General features: G+C 45.8%; 1 protein-coding gene across 1 annotated transcript in view; it reads right to left on the bottom strand.

Annotated features, from left to right (window-relative positions):
• Positions 1 to 20,000, bottom strand: part of mast4 (microtubule associated serine/threonine kinase family member 4) — a 210,915-nt gene that overhangs the window by 81,061 nt on the left and 109,854 nt on the right. Inside the window, exon 5 of the mRNA XM_063209690.1 lies at positions 4,560 to 4,640. Within this exon, the coding sequence (XP_063065760.1) occupies positions 4,560 to 4,640 (81 nt within the window). The remainder of the gene's footprint in view (positions 1 to 4,559; positions 4,641 to 20,000) is intronic.

Raw genomic sequence — 20,000 nt, 5'->3', positions numbered from 1 at the left:
GCTCAGAAACGATATTCGTATTGCTCCTGGCCTGATGGTGTGGCGTCACTAGGAGGGCGTAGCCTGGCTAGTACACTGCCACTGCAGAACATTTTCTCATTCTCACTACTTTTATTTGGGATATTTATTTATTTTTGCTGTTGTTTTTCACAGCTGTCCCTGCCATTTTCTGTTCAGTAGGTTTTCATTTTCATAGGGCAAATAAACATGTTTTATTAGGCGTGTGTTTACGATGACGCCTTGTCAGTCTGTGCCGCTTCTCTGCAAAGCAGGCTGCCTTTGTGTCTCTGCTCTGGAGAGCTGTCTGTGTTTTGGATCAAATCAGGGTTTTTTCGGGTTTTGCTGGAGACGACAAAAACATTGTTCCATTACAAAACAAACCCTTTCCCTCTCACAAAGACACAGTTTTTGCAATCCGAGCACTTGTAGCCATACAATCCAATTCTACCCGTCAATAGACCTTATCTACATAGTACAATACAATCCTTTCTCTCGGAAACTGGACTGTATCTATCTAATTATAACTAATTACAATCTACAACGCTATATCCATCTGTATCTGTACCACCTTTTCTCTCTCAAAGCATTGCATTGTATGGCTAGACTTGTTATAGGCTATTACAATTTAGTCCAACCCTTTCGATCAGACCATTACACAACTCCACAGTCCACATTCCCACTTCTCTGAGGGCAGGCATTCCATCGCCGTGAGGCCTCTTCTCTCTACGTTGCATAAACAGACACTGGGGTTGGCAAAGCGGGCACATAAAGAGAGTTGGCTAATTGACGTGGCACAGCTTCTGAGAAGCACTTATGCTCATCCTCCACTTAAACTGTGGCCTTTCCTGATTCTCATCGTACCTTGGGGGCGGGGGACTGTTGTTGAGTTTTTTTAGTGTGTAATGGTGTCATGGGTGAGTTACCTGACCGTAAAAAAAGCACAAGTCAAGTTACCCAGATAGCTTTCCGAACAATTACCTTTCCCCACAAGCATTCACCCTGCCTGTAAACACAGTTAACAGAGTTCCTGTGAAGAGGAAGGGGGCCCACAGCCGGGGATACTTCTGACAGCAGGGTACTTCAGAGCGCCCTGCGGATGTTTAAACTGTGAGCATGCATAATGAGAATGATGGGAAAGTACCTCAGCACTGGGGTTTGGCTTCATCTACTGAAATATGAATTAATACGGTTTTGGGTCATCTGTAGGTGAAGGATAAGGGGTGTCGAATCGATGTTATGATGGAAGATAAGAGTCTGGAAAAATAAGCAAAATACTACAGTGGATGTGGGCTTTAGCCTCCTCAGTATGTAGGCCACTATTATGTTGTTCTGTGGGTTCAGCACCCAGACTTTAGACTTGCTGACTTTTCCTTTACTTCAAGTGAAATCAATGGTGCCTATCAGGAAAGGAGCTTGGAAAAATCTGATATCTCAGTCAGTAAAAATCTCATTCTCTCGCACGCTCTCTCTCCCCCTCTCTTTCTCTGTTTCTCACTCTATCCCCTTTACTCTGCTACAGTGCATCACCCCAACTCGTCAATTTTTGATTATCTTTAACCAGACAGCAATTTTGACGTCTAAGCCAAGGTATGCCCTTGGAGTCAAAATGTGACATGTTCCTCAAAGGCGCCCCCTTGTTGCAGCATAACTTCACCGACAGTTGAAAGCGAAAGCCGTTAGGGTTAGGGTAAGGTCTAGGTTTAGGTCACATAATCAACATGTATGCGACAGATATGCCATCGGCGTAAAAAAATGCAGTCTGGTCAAAGGTAGTCAGGAATTGACAAGTTGGGATGAGACTTTCTTGTGTTCCACTCCTCTCCCTCACTCCACACCCTCTCCCTCACTCCCTCTCTCTCTCTCTCTATTGACATACACATATATTAACAGCCCCATGCCAATGCTCAAGTTGTCAAATGAAGTCAGCAGTGTTATGTAACGAGTGTTGTGTTTGTGGCGCCCTGCAGTTCCAGCTAAGTCAGTGCTGGTCTACATGGCCACAAGGCAGCAACTGTCAAATGAAGGCTTAGACTTGAAAATGGCCTTTACTTGCATTACATTTAGCTACAGTATTATCCAAAGCAACTGACAAACTAGGACCGAATCAACAGCATACAATACATACTTGGGGAAGTACAAAGTCCACTGCCCAATCAGGGTTTTTCCTTTAGAAAAATTAGATTAACTTCAATTTTAAGTACATTAGGCTCCCATTCCGATACAATTACACCCCATGGCCAGCCATTAGGTGCATGTCCCCATTGAACCGTACAGTACGCAGACGCACTGTGTATAAAGACTATGAAATCTGATGCTTTGGATGGAAGCGTAAGGGCTTTATAATACAACACAGCTATGCTATCAGTTACTAGCCTCATATTACCACATTGTCAATAGAAGGTCATTCGATGATGCAACATTCACTGCAATATCAATAAAAAATATAAAAAGCCAACGTACGATAGACTCATTCATCCACACAGGGCAAAGTTTCAAAACGATTACATTACATTACAATATCAATGTCAAGGTTGGCAGGTAAGGGGTGTGTACTGAGGCATGACGTATGAGATGACCAGTTACACCTCATGGAAAGCACAGCAGCTGATGCAGGAACATTAACACATAGGAGTGAAAAAGCTTCAAAGCTATTACGTCATTTGCCATGAATAAGAGGAGAACAGTCTTTACACATGAGTAAACACCTAACCTAAACATGCCTAAAGACACTCCTCCTTATTATAACATAACCATAGTGCAAATAACCTAGTAAGTGTCATGAAAAAAACAGATGTATTATTATTATCATCATCATTATCATTATCATGATTATTATTATTACTAACGTAGTTGTAACTACGAGTCCCAAAAGGCCTCATAACCTCAGTCTTCAGAATACATGTAGTCACACAGAGGGACTACCAAACCCAACTGTGACGACCTCTCCTATTCCCACAACTTCAAAAGAGCCTTAGACCCACGCAACAGCCCTGTTGCATAAATACCACTGGCCAATCAAATCAGCTGAACTACAAAGCAGTTCAGGCTCAGCGGGCCAATCACAACGCAAAACTACAAAGCAGTTTCAAGCGCAACGACCCAATTCATGTGCAGGGGGGGACCCAAAGATACATTTTTTTCTGGAACAAAAGGCCAATTCATGATTCATGTCCCCAGTGGGAATCACATCCACCAGCATCATTAGCACGTTCTTCAACAGGAGCAGGCCTACTGGGGGACTGCATGAACGGTCAGGGAAAAGCAACAGTGACAGCCAAAAACCCCACGCATTGGGACACAGAATAGAATAGAATAGAATTATATTTGTCATCGCAAGATGACATTGCTCTAGGAGGCATGTCGACCCTCTCAGGCAGAGTGTGTTATTACCTTACTGTCACCAAAATGGTAATGGCCATGTCATAATATGTTATCTAAGACTCCCCGATAATGTCATAACAATGTTGTGCTATGTTTTTTTTAGCAAACAGTGAGTGCCGGCAAGAGCAACTGTTACAGTCAAAAACCTCATTCAACACAGGGGCACATACAGCAAGAGGCACTGGAGAACTCATCATGTTAAATAACATCATCAGTGTATTCCCAAAGGCTGCATGAATGGCCAAGGAAGACCATCAGTGACAGTCGTCACAAACCCACTAAGGTCCAGTACAAAAGCATGCACAACTAGGGTCAGGACCAAAGAAAAGTCAACATGTGCAAAAAAGAAAAAAGGTAGACAAAACGGCCAAAAAAAAACCCAACTCAAGACTTGAGGACACAGAATGCACCACTGGAAAACCCATCATGTACAATACCATTTGCTGCTAAACATCACCATGTTTTAAGCTTGTGCTTTGAAGTTCGCATGTCTAGGCATCCTTGCTCCATTTCCATTTTCATGGTTAATTAAAATGTGCTTCGGTGCAATCACAACCATTACGAGAAAACAAATACTGGATTTTGGGATTTTTTTCTTCTCTCTGTGTGGATTAGGCTTCGATTGGGGACGTCTGTAAATCCCACCCACCCCTCCCTCCTCTTGACCACCATTTTTGGGGAACAATGTTCCTCAGTGGCTCTATTCAGCTCGAGAGCTGGGCTGCGAAAGCTACCAAATCCTACTTTGCACTTGAAAGAGACAAGAGAGGGAGCGCAAAACCAGAACACACAAAACAGAGAGACTGGGGAGCCTGAGCGGGAGGAGAAGGAGCAAAGAGGGGGAAGGGGTTTCGCTCCGAAAAAACTTACATAAGCTGTGTGACCTCATTCCCTAACCCTCTATAACTCAAACGCTCAGATATAACATCCACAAGTATGACAATAATTAATCAATTCAATACAATTACATGCGATATTTTTAATAGCAGTGTCAAAAATAGGATTTTAATTTCGTGTTGTATTTCATGAGCCTTGAAAATCTCACATTGATCCCTTTGTCTATCCCATCTACCAAACCACCAAAAAAAAACCAGAGGAGGGGAGGGGGGTGGTGTTGTTGGTGATGAAACAGTATGTCCAGTACAGAGCGATACAAGATGGAGGTCTTGCGGTCTTACCTCCAGAAGTGAAAGGCGTGCAGCGGGCTGCAGGGGCTGCAAGGGCTGGTAGGAGTGGGGCTCAGGCTCCTGGGAGTCAGGCTGCAAGAAGTTACAGCCAGTTTCAACAACAATGGACACCAAGCTCAGCGTGGATGCCTCGACAGCACGGCAGGGTAAACCTGTGTGTACATGTGTGTGTGCGTGCGTGCGTGTGTGCGTGAATGCACATGCATATGCACATGCTAATGTGCGTGTGTGTGTGTGTGTGTGTGTGTGTGTGTGTGTGTGTGTGTGTGTGTGTGTGTGTGTGTGTGTGTGTGTGTGTGTGTGTGTGTGTGTGTGTGTGTGTGTGTGTGTGTGTGTGTGTGTCTCTTTTGGATCCAGTCATCCATCACATATGCACAGACATACTCTACTCACACACACATTAACCACAAGGCAGCATCCAGCCACAGCAACAACAGTAGCAGTAGCAGCATAAGCAGCAGCAGCAAGGTTTTATTGTTTTGTTTCTCAACTCACTGACTGGCCAACTGGCCAACTGTCTGAACAGACTGACTGCCCGACTGACTGATTGACTGACCTTCCGACTGACTCGATTCCTGTTTGCACTTCAGGCAAAACATTACCATAACAATCCTCTGGCTTTTCTCTTCTCCATATGAGGGTCAGGGTCAGACTAACACAGCTCACCCAAACAATCGGCATGCCGTAGGTGCATCATTAAAACGATGCTATAGGGGCCAAGGGGAGAAGACGGCGTTGCTTTTAGGGAAGACGCAAACAATATTCAGCACCTTTATTATGCAAAGCTCACTGACCCTCACTCACCCATTCCTGTAATTAAATGCATGTAGCATCCACGTTATGGATAAAACCACCATTGCATATTACATTTATAATGTTTATGTTGATATTATGGACAAAAGTATTCCATTTACTGTAAGTCACGCTATGCACATGACTATTGACAATAAATAAACACAGGTGGGGTGGGGTGGGTGGTGGTTGGGAAGGGGGGGGGGGGGGGGTGGGTCAAGATGTTGAAATGCGAGATAAGGCAACTGTATCTTAAGTGAGCTACTGTGTGAGTAAACAATAGCCCCGGCCCACTCTGTCTGCCTGTCTGTCTGGCAGACTGACTGCTGATGTTGTTGTTGTGTTCAGACATACCTATAGTGTGCCTGTTCCTGCCTGCCTGACAACATCAGAAAGTGTGTTAAGAGAGGCTGGAGCTGGGTCTGGCTATGGAGCTAAGGAAGCAATGCAAATCATATTTGGGGGTGGGGGGCTCGGGGGGTGCAGAGGGCGTGAGAGTAAGAGCAAAGGGGCGAGGGTGATGGGGCGAACACGCGCATGTAGTGTTATTGACGAGCCACATCAATTCAATCAGGAGGACCTTGAAAATGCTGAGCTTGCTAGCTAGCTCCCCCTGTGCTCCCCACTCCCCCACTCACTTGCTCTACCGCCCACTTAAAGATGGCCTCTCAACGTCATTTAATTAATATTGCCGTGTTCCCAATTGTTATTGAATGTGTTACGCGTTGGTCCTGTTTTAAAAAACGTTCTGGTTGCTTTGTTTCAAGACGTTTTTGCAAACTGGCAAGGTGGCTTGTGGAGAAACGAGAGGGTGTTCCGTGTTTCTCGTGGAAATGCGTCTCTGATTGGCTCACTCCTCCTGCTCTCAAAGAAACGCGTCTCTGATTGGCTCAGTCCTCCAGTCCTTGGAGTGAATGTAATGGGAAACAGAGTCGCCACTTCTCCGGGTGGTACTGCACTATAGGGGCGCCAACGGAGGCGTGCAGGCTCCATTCAGGGCTGTGCTCTTTCGACAGCGACCCCTAGGCGAGCTGCAGGCACAGAGCAACCGGAGTGGGCAGGCTTTATGTATGAGGCTTTGTGCTGTGTGTGTACCTGAGAGTAGCAACCAGCTGATAGCTAAGCTAAGCTATGTTTCGGGCCACCAGACGTTGCTTGCTTTGAAAACAAGCAGAAAAAAAATACTCGACATGTTTTTAGATAAATGGGTCGATATAAACCTTTGTGGGCAACGCCTTCTTTCGACGTGACGAAACACAGAAAGGCTTTCGTGATTCGCTCGTTTCTCTGCATTATTGATGTAAATTGGGAAACACCGGGAAACACAGCCAGGAGAGTTGACGCACCGCTATGAGAGCCTTGCAAGTGAGTTTAACTTGGGGTGACCGTCCGATCTTCGAAAGGAGTGAGTAAAACTGAGTTTTATCGGAAGTTGGCCTTTAAATCCAACACCACCACCACCCCACCTCTAGTGTATTGTTTCTCAACCAGGGGGCTCTACAGCCCCACAGGGGGGTGTTAGGGAGCTCTTGTGGGGGGAGCATTGAGAAGGAGACCTCTTAAAGCATGGCGCTCAGTTACAAATTGGGGGGGTATAGGTCTATTTTATTTTTTAATACCAAGGAGGGTGTTGGCATGCTTGTAATGAGGTAAAAGGGGCGTTGGGAGGCTTCTGAGACGGTCAAGGGGGAGTTTTAAAACAGGTTGAGAAGAACCACTGCTGTAGCAGCTAGCCCCCTGTGAACCCCTCAGCCCATCTGTCCCCCATCCCACCCCCACCTCCATCATCCATCCTCCAGGCAGAGAGTTCCTCGCTGTCGTCATAGTGACCGCAGGCAGCAGGGATGATGGGAGCAGGGGTGGTGAGAGGCGAGGGCGAGGGTAAACATGTGCCCGTGCGCCCGTGTGCTGTGTGCCGGTGAGCTGAGCTGAGCTGTGACCTTACAGTGCCTGGAGAAGGACGAGCGCTGCGTCTAATCCCCTTTAGGGGCTGAGCGCTTAGGGCTCACACACACACACACACACACACACACGCACACGCACACACACACACACACACACACACACACACACACACACACACACACACACACACACACACACACACACACACACACACACACACACACACACACACACACACACACACACACACACACACACACACACAGCTACTGTACAGTACACCTAAGGGCTCCAGCTCACACACAAATGTACAGTCACAGTCACAAACACACAGGCTCAGGCGATGAGCGCTGCATATGATTCCCGTGTACCCATATGTTCCTATGATCCTGCTTGCCTGCCTGCGTCCTGATTCTAAGGCTTGGCTAGCAACCAGCCAGGCTGTATGTACAGTATGTGCTGCACCGATAGCCCACTGCTGCAAATGTTGCTAAGTCACTCACTCCTAGCTACACAAGCTAGCACCTGCCAGCCTGCCTGCTCACACTGTTCGGCTAGCAAAACAACCAGGCTGCACTGCACTGCACTGCACTGCACTGCACAGGTGCGGCTGGCTGCAATGGCTGTAGCTAGTGCTACGATACCTTGCTGCTATTATACAGTGGCTCCCACGTGTACAGCTTGCATAGCAGCTCGTAATGTTTACCAAGACAACAGCCCAGCCAGGCGCTCTGTGCTGCTCTGGTGGTCCGTGTGTGTGTTGCCTGCATAGTGCACGGCAGCTCCGACCTGGATCCCGATGTTTGCCTACCGAAGACAACAGCACAGTCAGCCAAGGCGCTCTGTAATGCTCTGGTAGCCTACTTCAGCAAATGCAAGTCATCCTCACGGACGGCTACTGCAGCTAGTGGCACTGTGTGTGCTATGTGATACGGTGGCTGCAGACAGTGTACTTGTCACAGCTACTGCCTTGTTATGTGCTATCATGGCTGCTATGTGTTATCATGGCTGCTATGTGTTATCATGGCTGCTATGTGCTATCATGGCTGCTATGTGTTTGTGTCATGGCAACTACTGCAAGCACAGACAGGCACACATGGCTCATAGGTCCAAGTGGTGCGAGCTACGTGCTATGGCTGCTTGTCACTGCAACTGCTGAGAGTGGTGCTGTATGTGCTGTGGTGGCTGGCTTCTATGTGCTCGTCACTGCTACTAATGGTAGCCTACGTGCTGCTTCAGTATGCGCACTATGTGCCGTGGCTGCTCGTCACAGCTACTGGTTGCGAGCACAGACGTGTACACATGACTGAGAGTGGTACGTGGTACAGCTATGTTGCTGTAGTGGCTGCTGCTGCTGCTGCTACGGTAATGCTGCTACTGCTGTTGCTGTGTCACCAGGCAGTGACACAAACACACACACAAACACACACACAAACACACACACACACACACACACACACACACACACACACACACACACACACACACACACACACACACACACACACACACACACACACACACACACACACACACACACACACACACACACTATTACACAAGGACACATCCACTAATATTGATTCCCCACCACCACCGCTCGCTCAGCTCGGAAAACAAGCATGGTGTGGTGAGCTGCACACCACAGCACTGCCAAGATGCTTAGACGAGGTGGGGTAAACAGTGCCATATAGTGTGTGTGTGTGTGTGTGTGTGTGTGTGTGTGTGTGTGTGTGTGTGTGTGTGTGTGTGTGTGTGTGTGTGTGTGTGTGTGTGTGTGTGTGTGTGTGTGTGTGTGTGTGTGTGTGTGTGTGTGATGTGTCTGATGTGTATCCATGTGTGTCACCCTTACCAAGCAAGCAGCCCGCCAAAATAAACAGCTGCAGCAATACTAAGGTTTAAGGGCTGACAAACGAGCACAGGACACACACACACACACACACACACACACACACACACACACACACACACACACACACACACACACACACACACACACACACACACACACACACACACACACACACACACACACACACACACACACACACACACACACACACACACACACACACACACACACACGTAAGTGCTGTTGCTAGCTACTAGGAGAGCAGGTTGTGATGGCACTTGCTACTATTGCAGATGCTGCCTCTGTGTCAATGTTGCTGCCTTGCACCCAAACACACCAAAAAACACACACGTAACGAGACACGCACACAGACACACACACAGACACACATGGGTTAAAGCCCACCGTGCTGTCGTTAGCTGGCAGAAACAAAAACAAACACTGCAGATGGCTGAACGCAGGTCTTTGGCTAAGATCAATGCGAACCGCATAACACACAAGGTAGAGAGATAAGAGAGAGGGATAGAGGAGAGGGAGAGGAAGAGAGAAGAGGAAGAGGGAGAGGGAGGAGGAAAATAATACTCACTCCAGCGTCAGCCCCGGAATCCTCAACCTCTCCCGTTGGGCTTTCATGGTTCCAGAATACTCGCTGCTGTCCCTACTACCGTGCACATGACACGGCCAAGCTTCCCTTCCCTTTCCTTTCCCTTCTCCTGCCTCAGCGCACCCCCATTTTGCGCTGACAAGGAGCCAGAGACACAGCTAAAGACACAGTCACAGCCACGGCTAGAGAGAGGTGCCGCGTGAACAGCACAACAGAGAGAGATAGATAGATAGAGAGACAGAGAAAGAAAGGGGGAACTGCTGAATGCTCTTGCTCTCTCACTCTCACTCTCTTTCTCTCGCTCTCACCCCCTCTCTCTCTCTCTCGTGAAAAAAGGGGGAGGAAAAAAAGGAGGAGGAGGGCTAGGGAAGGGAGGTAGGTGGGGGGAAAACCCTCTTGTGGTGTTTTTTTTCCTCCTCTCTCTCTGTGCCTCTTTCTCGCCGCTCCAACGTGCCCCCCTATCTGTCAGATGAGACTGGAGTCAGCCTGTGAAGAGGTTACGGAGGCAGGACAATGCACCCCAGCCCACTCTCTCTCTCTCTCTCTCTCTCTCCCTCTCTCTCCCTCTCCCTCACCTCGTTGTCTCTCGCTTGCCTGGCTGCCCTCTCGCTCTCGCGCGCTCTCTCTCTCTCTCTCTCTCCACCTCCTCCCCCCTCTGCTGTTCTCTGCTCTGCTCTTCTCCCCTCCTCTAACACACGCCCCTTTCTGCTTTCCTCCCCCTGCCTCAGCTGCTTAAACACACGCAGAAAACACACACACACACACGGATGCACGTTCTGTTTGTTGCCCTGTGCCCCGCCTCCTGCTATGGACACACACACACACACACACACACACACACACACACACACACACACACACACACACACACACACACACACACACACACACACACACACACACACACACACACACACACACACACACACACACACACACACACACACACACACACACACACACACACACACACAGTTCTGCATCATCATGGTAAATCCGTAAGACTTCTGAGGCGAGGTGAGAATAAGAAACAGTGACACTTTCCCTGACAACAGACACAAAGGAAGCTTAACTGAGAATAAAATCAACGACACACTCTTTTCTGCTTGGTCATGCAATATGTGCTTGTACGCACACACACATGCACACATGCACAAACGCACGCACACACGCACCTGATGCAGGAGAGAAAGCAACGCTAAGTGTGAAGAATATGCTTTAGTACCATGTGAAACTATAGTGAAGAAGGCATCTCATCACCAAACTGCCATCAGCAAAGCCTTTGTAATTACACCTACAGCCAGTCACGCTGCATTAAGGTGGACCTAGCCGTATTTACGTACAATGACCACTTAGAGAAGGATAAGGTTACCTTGGTAAAGAGGGCTATAAATAAAATGAAAGAGATGCGAAAGAGATAAGCAACAGATTGCTTAAGAAATAGAACAGATTGATGGTTTGTTTCCCTCTGCCACTGAAATGGCGCAGCCAATGAGCAACCTTGTTACAGTACACGTGCGTCATAGGAGTGCCATGATTGCCTCAGTGGGTTTAGTAGTATGGATGGGCGGTTGACATACGGCCCGACGTACAGCCTGACTGTTAATCCTGCCTATAAGAACTTCCTGTTTCTGGGCTCCGTGCCAATCCCTGCTCAATCAACAAGCTCAGTCTAGTACAGCCAGCCTACCATTGTGAACATGCTGTACCAATGTATGTATGGAGAAAACACTACAGTGCATGTATTGTATGCATGGACATGGTGCAGAGAAGCCCATGTTTTGGTTGCTTGAGCCAGATTTTTTTTACATGCGCGTATGATTGAGTGGTTAAGACTGTGAAGTCCCATTCATACAACTACACAGACATCAAGACAATGATAACATCGTCTTGCCTACACTATGTGCGGTTAGTAATATTGCAGAGGCGTTTGACATATGGCCAACTGTTAGTCTGTCTCTAAGAACTTCCTGTCTCTTGGCTTTGTGCCAGTCGAAGCTCAATCTCTAAGCTCGATCTACAGACGGGCTAACATTGTGAACAAGGATACTAGGATACAAGGATGTTCATTTGTCATATATGACATGTGCAGTACTAGTGTGCATATGGTAGGAAACACGGTGCAGTGTTTACCATACTTAGACGATTCGGTGGTGCAGTATCGCAAAATAAAAACCAAGTGTTTGGCCGGTTGGCTGGTGTTAATTTGGAGCCCTGTATGCACATATGACTGAGTAGTTACCACTGTGAGGTCACATTCATTTAATAACTACACAGACATCAATAAGGTATAAAACAAACCTGTTTGGATGTTCTTTCCTGAAACTGAAGTTACAGCAAGTCTGAAAGTTACAGCAAGCATACAAACATTGGCCTGATTATTGTTGATGTAATTGATCGTTTTGAAATATCACTTTGAGTGAGCTCTACTTCATCCAGGCTTCTGGAACCACTGTGTGTGCGGAATTAGAACGCTCAATGAGGACAAAGGTGCTCAGAGATTGACACCCTAATCTGCTTGTGAGTCACAAAGCGGAAAAGACACAAGTTTCTGGCAAAGACTTCATGATCAGATCTGATTTGATATACTCTACTGTACATGTTGCGGTTATGAGGAGTCTGCACTACTTCTACTACAGTACTGTAGATGCAGTGAAGTCTACCGTCTTTCAGGTTAGTTCCCCAACATGAAGTAAGACAATGGTGGATGCTGAATGAAGTCTTAACACTTTGAAATAAAGACACACACACAGAGACACACATGCTGTATAGTACCCACATACACATACTCTTTGTCAATAACACTTAAGACCAGGCCATGCCCTGCTTATAGACCGGTCCGAGCCGGGACATAATCGCAACGTTTTCCTGTCAAGGTTTTCTCAATGGATTCTTGTACTTTGGACCATACCGATCAAAATAAGCTTTTGCGCCGTCAAAAAAGTTGTCCGGAATCCAAGATGGCCGCCAGCAATTAAATATGGCCACCAGAATGCCTAAAACCAGTCCTATGTTGGAGGAAATTGTTCAAAGATCACTTTCTTTGGCCTAAGTTGGAGATTTATGGTGACTGAAATAATATTCTGTGGCTTAGAGATCATTATCTCATTGTGCAAATCCAAGATGGCTGCCAAAGTGGTCCCCTATACTAAAAATTGTCATATCTCCCGATCGAAAAGGGCTAATTCTGGTGTCTATTCATATGTTTCCATGGTCTGTGAATCAATTTCTGCATGTATTTTGTGAATCTGACCATTTGTTTAATTGTGCAAATCCAAGATGGCCGCCAAATGTGTTCCCCTCAACCACAAACTGTATTATGTCCTGATCTAGAAGGGCCAAAACTATAATTCTGGTGTCTATTCATGTTTCCATGGTCTGTGAATCCATTTCTGCATGTATTTTGTGAATCTCGCCATTTGTTCTATTAGAAAATCCAAAATGGCCAACAATGCAGCCACCTCCACTTCAGGGAAACTGTGAAAGATTGGCTACACAGCAAGAATGAAATATGCATTGTAGTCAAGTGATATACTGTAGATGAGTGAATTCAGAAAAAAATAATGCATTTTATTAATATTCTGTGACTCGTAAATCATTAACCAGTACTTTCATCGTCCGAATCCAAGATGACTGCCAGACGTGGCCCTATGAAGTAGGATATCTCCTGTTCTACGAATAGTGTTTGGAATTCTAGTGCGTTTTCAATATATTTTCATGGTCCCTGAATCAATTTCTGTAGGTATTTTGTGAATCCGACTCCTGAAAGAAAATTCTAAATGGCAGACAGCGCCACCACCTCAACTTTGAGGAATGGCCATATGCACGCTATGTAGCAAGTATGATATTTGATTTGTGTGTGTGTGTGTGTGTGTGTGTGTGTGTGTGTGTGTGTGTGGTGTGTGTGTGTGTGTGTGTGTGTGTGTGTGTGTGTGTGTGTGTGTGTGTGTGTGTGAGCGAGTGAGTGATACTGGTCCGAGTAAGCAGGGACAGGCAATCTGGATTGAGAAAGTGAGAAGATCCTGCCAGAATACCCTGCTTGTGCTGCTGACAAAGGTTATGTCACTAAATAGCTCATCAATCTGACTGAAGGGGTAATGTAATTAGGATCAGCTGGTACTTTAAATTGACTCGAGCAAATAGAGTATGTGATGGGGGCTTTAGTATTTGAACCCTGGATGTCCATTCTGTAGGTACAGTAAGACAGAGAGAGAGACTGTGCAAGAGATTTCCATTATAAAAATTTCCATTAAAATAGATGATTGCATAATATGATACGCATCGAGAAGATTGTGCGACACATGACGGAAAAACAGCTAGTGTTGTAGGGACGGTTTTATTCGGCAGGAGGAAGGTTGTTTCAATACATAGTTGATGAAAATGGTTTGAAGCGGTAGGCCTATAGGAAATCCACACAGGCACAGAAGCTATGACTGGACCTGGCTCAAGAGTTCCACCAGTGGATGAGGCTCATGTTTGCTCAAACTCCTGATGACAGTTTATTTTGCACAACTGAAATAATAAACAATAAATTAAAGAATAAAAAACTGATGGAAAAGGACCAGTGACAGACACAGAGAGTGTGCTTGTCCTTGCACTTGCTCTTGAACATGGTGCTGGTCTAGATGTATTCAAACTGATCCATGATTCCTGGCATGTGGTAAAGAGGACCAACACCACAGAGTGAAAAAATCCCCCTGTCATGATGCTTGCACAATCATGCTTAACCGTCTTCACTGTGTACTATGGTTTGCAGGATGTCCGACAAACTGTCTATGACCCTTAGACCTCAAAAGAACAATCTAATCTAATCTTATCTAATAATGGTGCAAGTATCATGATGGGGATGTTTTTGTTCTATGTTGTCCTGTGTACTGCGTACCAGGATCATGGATCAGTTTGAGTACAACAGGATACTGGAAGAAGTAATGTTTCCTTATACTAATGAGGAAAGGCCTTTGAAGTGGATGCCCAACAAGACAATGACCCTAAATACACCAGCAAGCGACCAAAATCATGGTTCCAGACAAACAGCATCCAACTGAGGGGCAGCACATTTCCCGGACCTAAATCTCATAGAAAACTGTTCACAGCTGTTCATATGGCAAAACCAAGAAATGCGGAGGGATTCTGGAATCTAGTACCTGGGCTGCAGTACCTGTTGACTGTTGTTAGACTTTGGTTGACTCCATGCACCATATATGCAAAGCTGTTTTCAGAAACCATGGTTGAGCAGTAAAATATTAATTTAGGATGCACAGCAAAGTTCAGTTATCAAAAATATATTCTTGTACAGAACATTTTTGAGTTTCCAAAGACAGTGCTGTTTTGAGCATAACTGAAATTTAGAGACTTTGGCTCCAAACATTCAAAGACTTAAGAGAGAAAAAACAACAACAAGAGTGTGACATATAAAATGTAATCATTCATCTGTACCCTATAGATTACAAATCAAATCAAACCAAAATTGCTGTGTAACACGTCTTGACAGTTTCCCCACAGCGGAGGCAACATAATTTGTTATGATTTGTTATGCCACAAAATATACAGTCATGCCAAATGATTTGATAGCCACAGAATATTCATAAATTGCCTCTGAATTCATTCATCTATATCCCTAGCCTACAAATAAAATTTCATAATGGCTGTTTATCAAGTCTGAATCCAATCCAAAATGCTGCCATAAATGGATTCATAGACCATGGAAACCTATGAGTAGACCAGAGTATGCTGGTTAATAATTTGATAGCAACAGAATATTTGTAAAATGCATCTATGTTTCTAGACTACAAATGAAATGTCATACTGTGTCAAGTCTTTGACTGTTTCACCACAGCAGAGGTACTGGAATTGTCGGCCATTTTGGATTTTCTAACAGACTTAATGATTCAATTTGCAGCCCACCTGCATAAATACATTTATAGACATTGGAAACATGAATAAGCACCAGAATTATAGTTATGGCCCTTCTAGATCCAAACATAAGACAGTTTGTGGTTGAGGGGAACACATTTGGCGGCCATCTTGGATTTGCAAAATTGAACAAATGGTCAGATTCACAAAATACATGCAGAAATGGATTCACAGACCATGGAAACATATGAATAGACCCCATAATTATGGCTGTAGCCCTTTTCAATCAGGAGATATGACAGTTTAGTATAGGGGACCTCTTTTGGCAGCCATCTTGGATTTGCACAATGAGATAATGATCTCTAAGCCACAGAATATTATTTCAGTCACCATAAATCTCCAACTTAGGCCAAAGAAAATGATCTTTGAACAATTTCCTCCAACATAGGACTGGTTTTAGGTATTCTGGTGGCCATATTTAATTTCTGGCGGCCATCTTGGATTCCGGACAACTTTTTTGACGGCGCAAAAGCTTATTTTGATCGGTATGGTCCAAAGTACAAGAATCCATTGAGAAAACCTTGACAGGAAAACGTTGCGATTATGTCCCGGCTCGGACCGGTCTATTAGTGCATCCACAGTCTGTCTCTAGAGGAATGCCACCACCATCTCCACTGCCACCAATGCTGCCGCCACCACCTCGCTGACACTACTGCCACCAATGCCACCACTTCTCTGATACTCTAGCTAGCGACCGCATCGCGTTGGCGCCACATAAATTGTTGATGCTGGCACCCAGCGGGCTCGAGGAACGAGCGCCGAGTGCACTGGTGAGGAGCCGCGTCGTGTCAGCTTGCATCTCATCACCCCCAAGCACAAGCAGGGGCATCAGCAGAGGCAGGGAAGCTGACAGGGGAAGGAGGACAAAGGGAACAGTGTTCCCGGGCCCAGACACAAAAAAGGGGGCCCAGAATTGGATTTTCATTACGTTGCATGTATTTGGTGGGGATGTGGGGTGGTGGGCTTCCAGAATTCTTTTTCCTGGACCCGTCCAAAGCTGCCAGCGGCGCTGAGGAGAGCAGAGGCATAAGCAGAGACACCAGGAGCCAGCTGATAGACTAACTGGGGCATGAGAGAGAGAGAGAGAGAGAGAGAGAGAGAGAGAGAGAGAGAGAGAGAGAGAGAGAGAGAGAGAGAGAGAGAGAGAGAGAGAAATAAGCAGAGACACAAGCAGAGCAGGGACACTAGCAGCAACCAGCTAACGGACTAAGGAAGAGAGGAGGAGAGGAGGAGAGGGAGAGAAGGCGAGAGGAGAGAGAGAGAGAGAAGAGTGAGAAAGAGTAAAGGGCAGAAGAGAAGAGAAGTGACAGGGGGAAGGGAACAGTACACACACCTTGCTGCTGCAGCAAACACACACTCGCACATGTACACGTACACACACAAGGAGGCCAAGTCTCCAGCCAACCAGCCAAGCGGCAAATGCACCTGCTAACTCACTCTGCTTTTCCAACGCCACACACACACGCACACGCGCACACACACCATTTTCTTTCTTTTCTTTTCTCTCTCTCTCTCTCTCTCTCTCTCTCTCTCTCTCTCTCTCTCTCTCTCTCTCTCTCTCTCTCTCTCTCTCTCTCTCTCTCTCTCTCTCTCTCTCTCTATAGCTTTAACCATGTGTCAGCAACAATAAGAGGTCAGCCACACACAATTCTGCTGGGATTACGGTGGTCACGTAAGCGCAGCACTGGAACAGGTATTGATTTAGCAATCAGAAGCAGAAGGCAGAAGGGATTGGGGCAATACACCACACACTGCACGCAAGGCTGGGATTGGGGGGCTTTACCATTCACAATGCAAAGGCTTGTTGTTGTTTGCCCATGCCTACTAAGAGGGTTTACTGCCGCGTTCCCTCTCGCAGCAGGGTACAAAATCTACATCTGAGAAGTGTTCAGAAGTTACCGCTCGAGCATTGCATTTGAATGAATGCCTTTAAAACCTCCCCGTACATACATACCCACACGCTGCTCCGACACTACTTTTCCTTGAATGAAAAAAAAAAACCTAGACAATATTGCAACATTACTACGACATTACAGACATTCTTTATTAACAGACTTTACAACTTGGTCATTGCCATTTTGGCTTATAAGGCACTTACAATGGAGGTGGATGTGCCATAGGGAACCAGGCCACTGTGTGACTGGCTGCTTGACTATACTGCCCTACAATTTCAGAAAGCAGTATCTTCAAAATGGTCCAAAATGAGTTTAGACCGGAAATTGGCTTTAGGATACCGTCTTTGTCTTGAGTAAAAAAAAATTGGTCCAACTTTGTCCTGTTTCAGAAAAAAAAACGTCAAAAACCGAGTATACTGCGCTTTTTTGTTTCAAGAGGTTACGTCATACTAGCCAAGAACGCAGTATATCACGCGAGATACTACACTTCTCCATTGACACCGTGGTTTGGGTGTAGACAGTAATACCACATCCGAACGCAGTATATTGATTTTTCAGCTAAAAAGTCAAAAAGTTGTTTTGTTTTTTTTCTTATGTACATACATTTCCACCATAAAAATAAGTATTATATGGAAGTGTCATCACCACTTTACCTCCAACACAGTTGTGAAAGGAAACTTTACAGCCTTTTTTCTCAGTTTACCAGTAAAGAAAGATACTGCGTTCTGAAATTGTAGGCCAGTTTAGTCGGCTCCTGGCCTGACCTGATCCTAACGCAGGGGGCTGGTCTAACCACAACACCCACTTGACCTGGAAAACAGCCATTGAACAGGTGACACATCTGCGGCGGTATGGACAATGTCTTTGAAGCAAAGGGAGATTACCGATTGCTTGAAAGTGATACACTTGTCCAGATAAGGATGGTCAATTCCCTGCTTCAGTATTCAGCTTGAGTACGTTGCTGACCTGATCCTAACCCAGGGGGTGGGCTGACTACATATAGCTACTTGACCTGGAAACACAACCTTTTAACCACCTGACATATGTGGCCTGGGCAATTACTTTTAAAATATATTTTTTAGGGCTATTAGCCTTTATTTTTGACAGGACAGCGGAGTAGAGACAGGAAATGAGTGGGGAGGGAGAGACCGGGAAGGATCGGCAAATGACCCATGGCCGAAATCGAACCTGGGTCGCCGAGGTAGTAACCCAGTTCCCTACCATTGGGCAAAGGGAGAGGACTTTTTCTAGACACATCACATGCCCTCCAGATACATCATATCAATTTCCTATTGCTTAGTTTAGACAAAATAAAAAAAATTGCTCTCTTGTTCTGCATTCTAACACTTCCATGTTTTAGATTCTTCACTCCATTAACATTAAATGTTACAAAACAACATACTGTGAAGATAATATCCACTACATATTGTCGTTTGAAAAAGCACAATTCAGAATGTACACACAGCACACCATACAACAAGGAAATTGGTAATTGGCGAATGCATGGACAATATAAGGCTGTAGCAGACTAGGATAAGCAGTATAACCGCATGCACACACTGTTGATTATATAGACAGTAGCCCACCTGCTCTGCAAATCAGTGACACTGGGTAAACAACGGGCAGGGCGGCCACTGGCCTATTGGCCTTGCTTCCTTTCCCTTGCTCTGCGTATGCGTGTGTGTGTGTGTGTGTGTGTGTGTGTGTGTGTGTGTGTGTGTGTGTGTGTGTGTGTGTGTGTGTGTGTGTGTGTGTGTGTGTGTGTGTGTGTGTGTGTGTGTGTGTGTGTGAGACTGTGTGTGTGTGTGTGTGTGTGTGTGTGTGTGTGTGTGTGTGTGTGTGTGTGTGTGTGTGTGTGTGTGTGTGTGTGTGTGTGTGTGTGTGTGTGTAGGCCTGAAGTGTACAATTGTCACACTAACACAGACGAGATTGGTGCTACTCCATCAACCGAGCGAAATTGGAACTTCCCCACCATCTCTCTCTCTCTCTCTCTCTCTCTCTCTCTCTCTCTCTCTCTCTCTCTCTCTCTCTCTCTCTCTCTCTCTCTCTCTCTCTCTCTTTTTTTTTCATGCTGGCATGACAATAAAGTATATTCTATTCTATTCTATTCTATTCTATTCTATTCTATTCTATTGCTCTCCCTCTCTGCCCTCACTTGGCTACGCCCGGCAACCAACCTTCAGAGCATCTCGGTAACTGTCAACAAAACGCCACCGGTCCGCCGGAGCGCATCAATCATTCTGATTCCGAGCGGCCGTTTGTCACGTTGGGAGGGACGCTTGATAGATCACCTGCCACAAAAGGGCTGCTGATTCATAGGCGTATAGTACAGTATAGTACTCCATTGCCCTTGCTGGATATGCACTAGTAGAGCAGGACAGGAGACATTGGTCACACCTAAATACGCACCTAAGCACCTGAGCTGAAATGACCATATAATGCCACACTGCTCAAAAGTCATTTAGTTGTTA

This window comes from Engraulis encrasicolus, chromosome 11 (assembly GCF_034702125.1).
Source record: "Engraulis encrasicolus isolate BLACKSEA-1 chromosome 11, IST_EnEncr_1.0, whole genome shotgun sequence".
NCBI lineage: Eukaryota > Metazoa > Chordata > Actinopteri > Clupeiformes > Engraulidae > Engraulis > Engraulis encrasicolus.
Note: the sequence above shows the minus strand (reverse complement) of the source record. Positions and strands in the feature narration are given on the sequence as shown.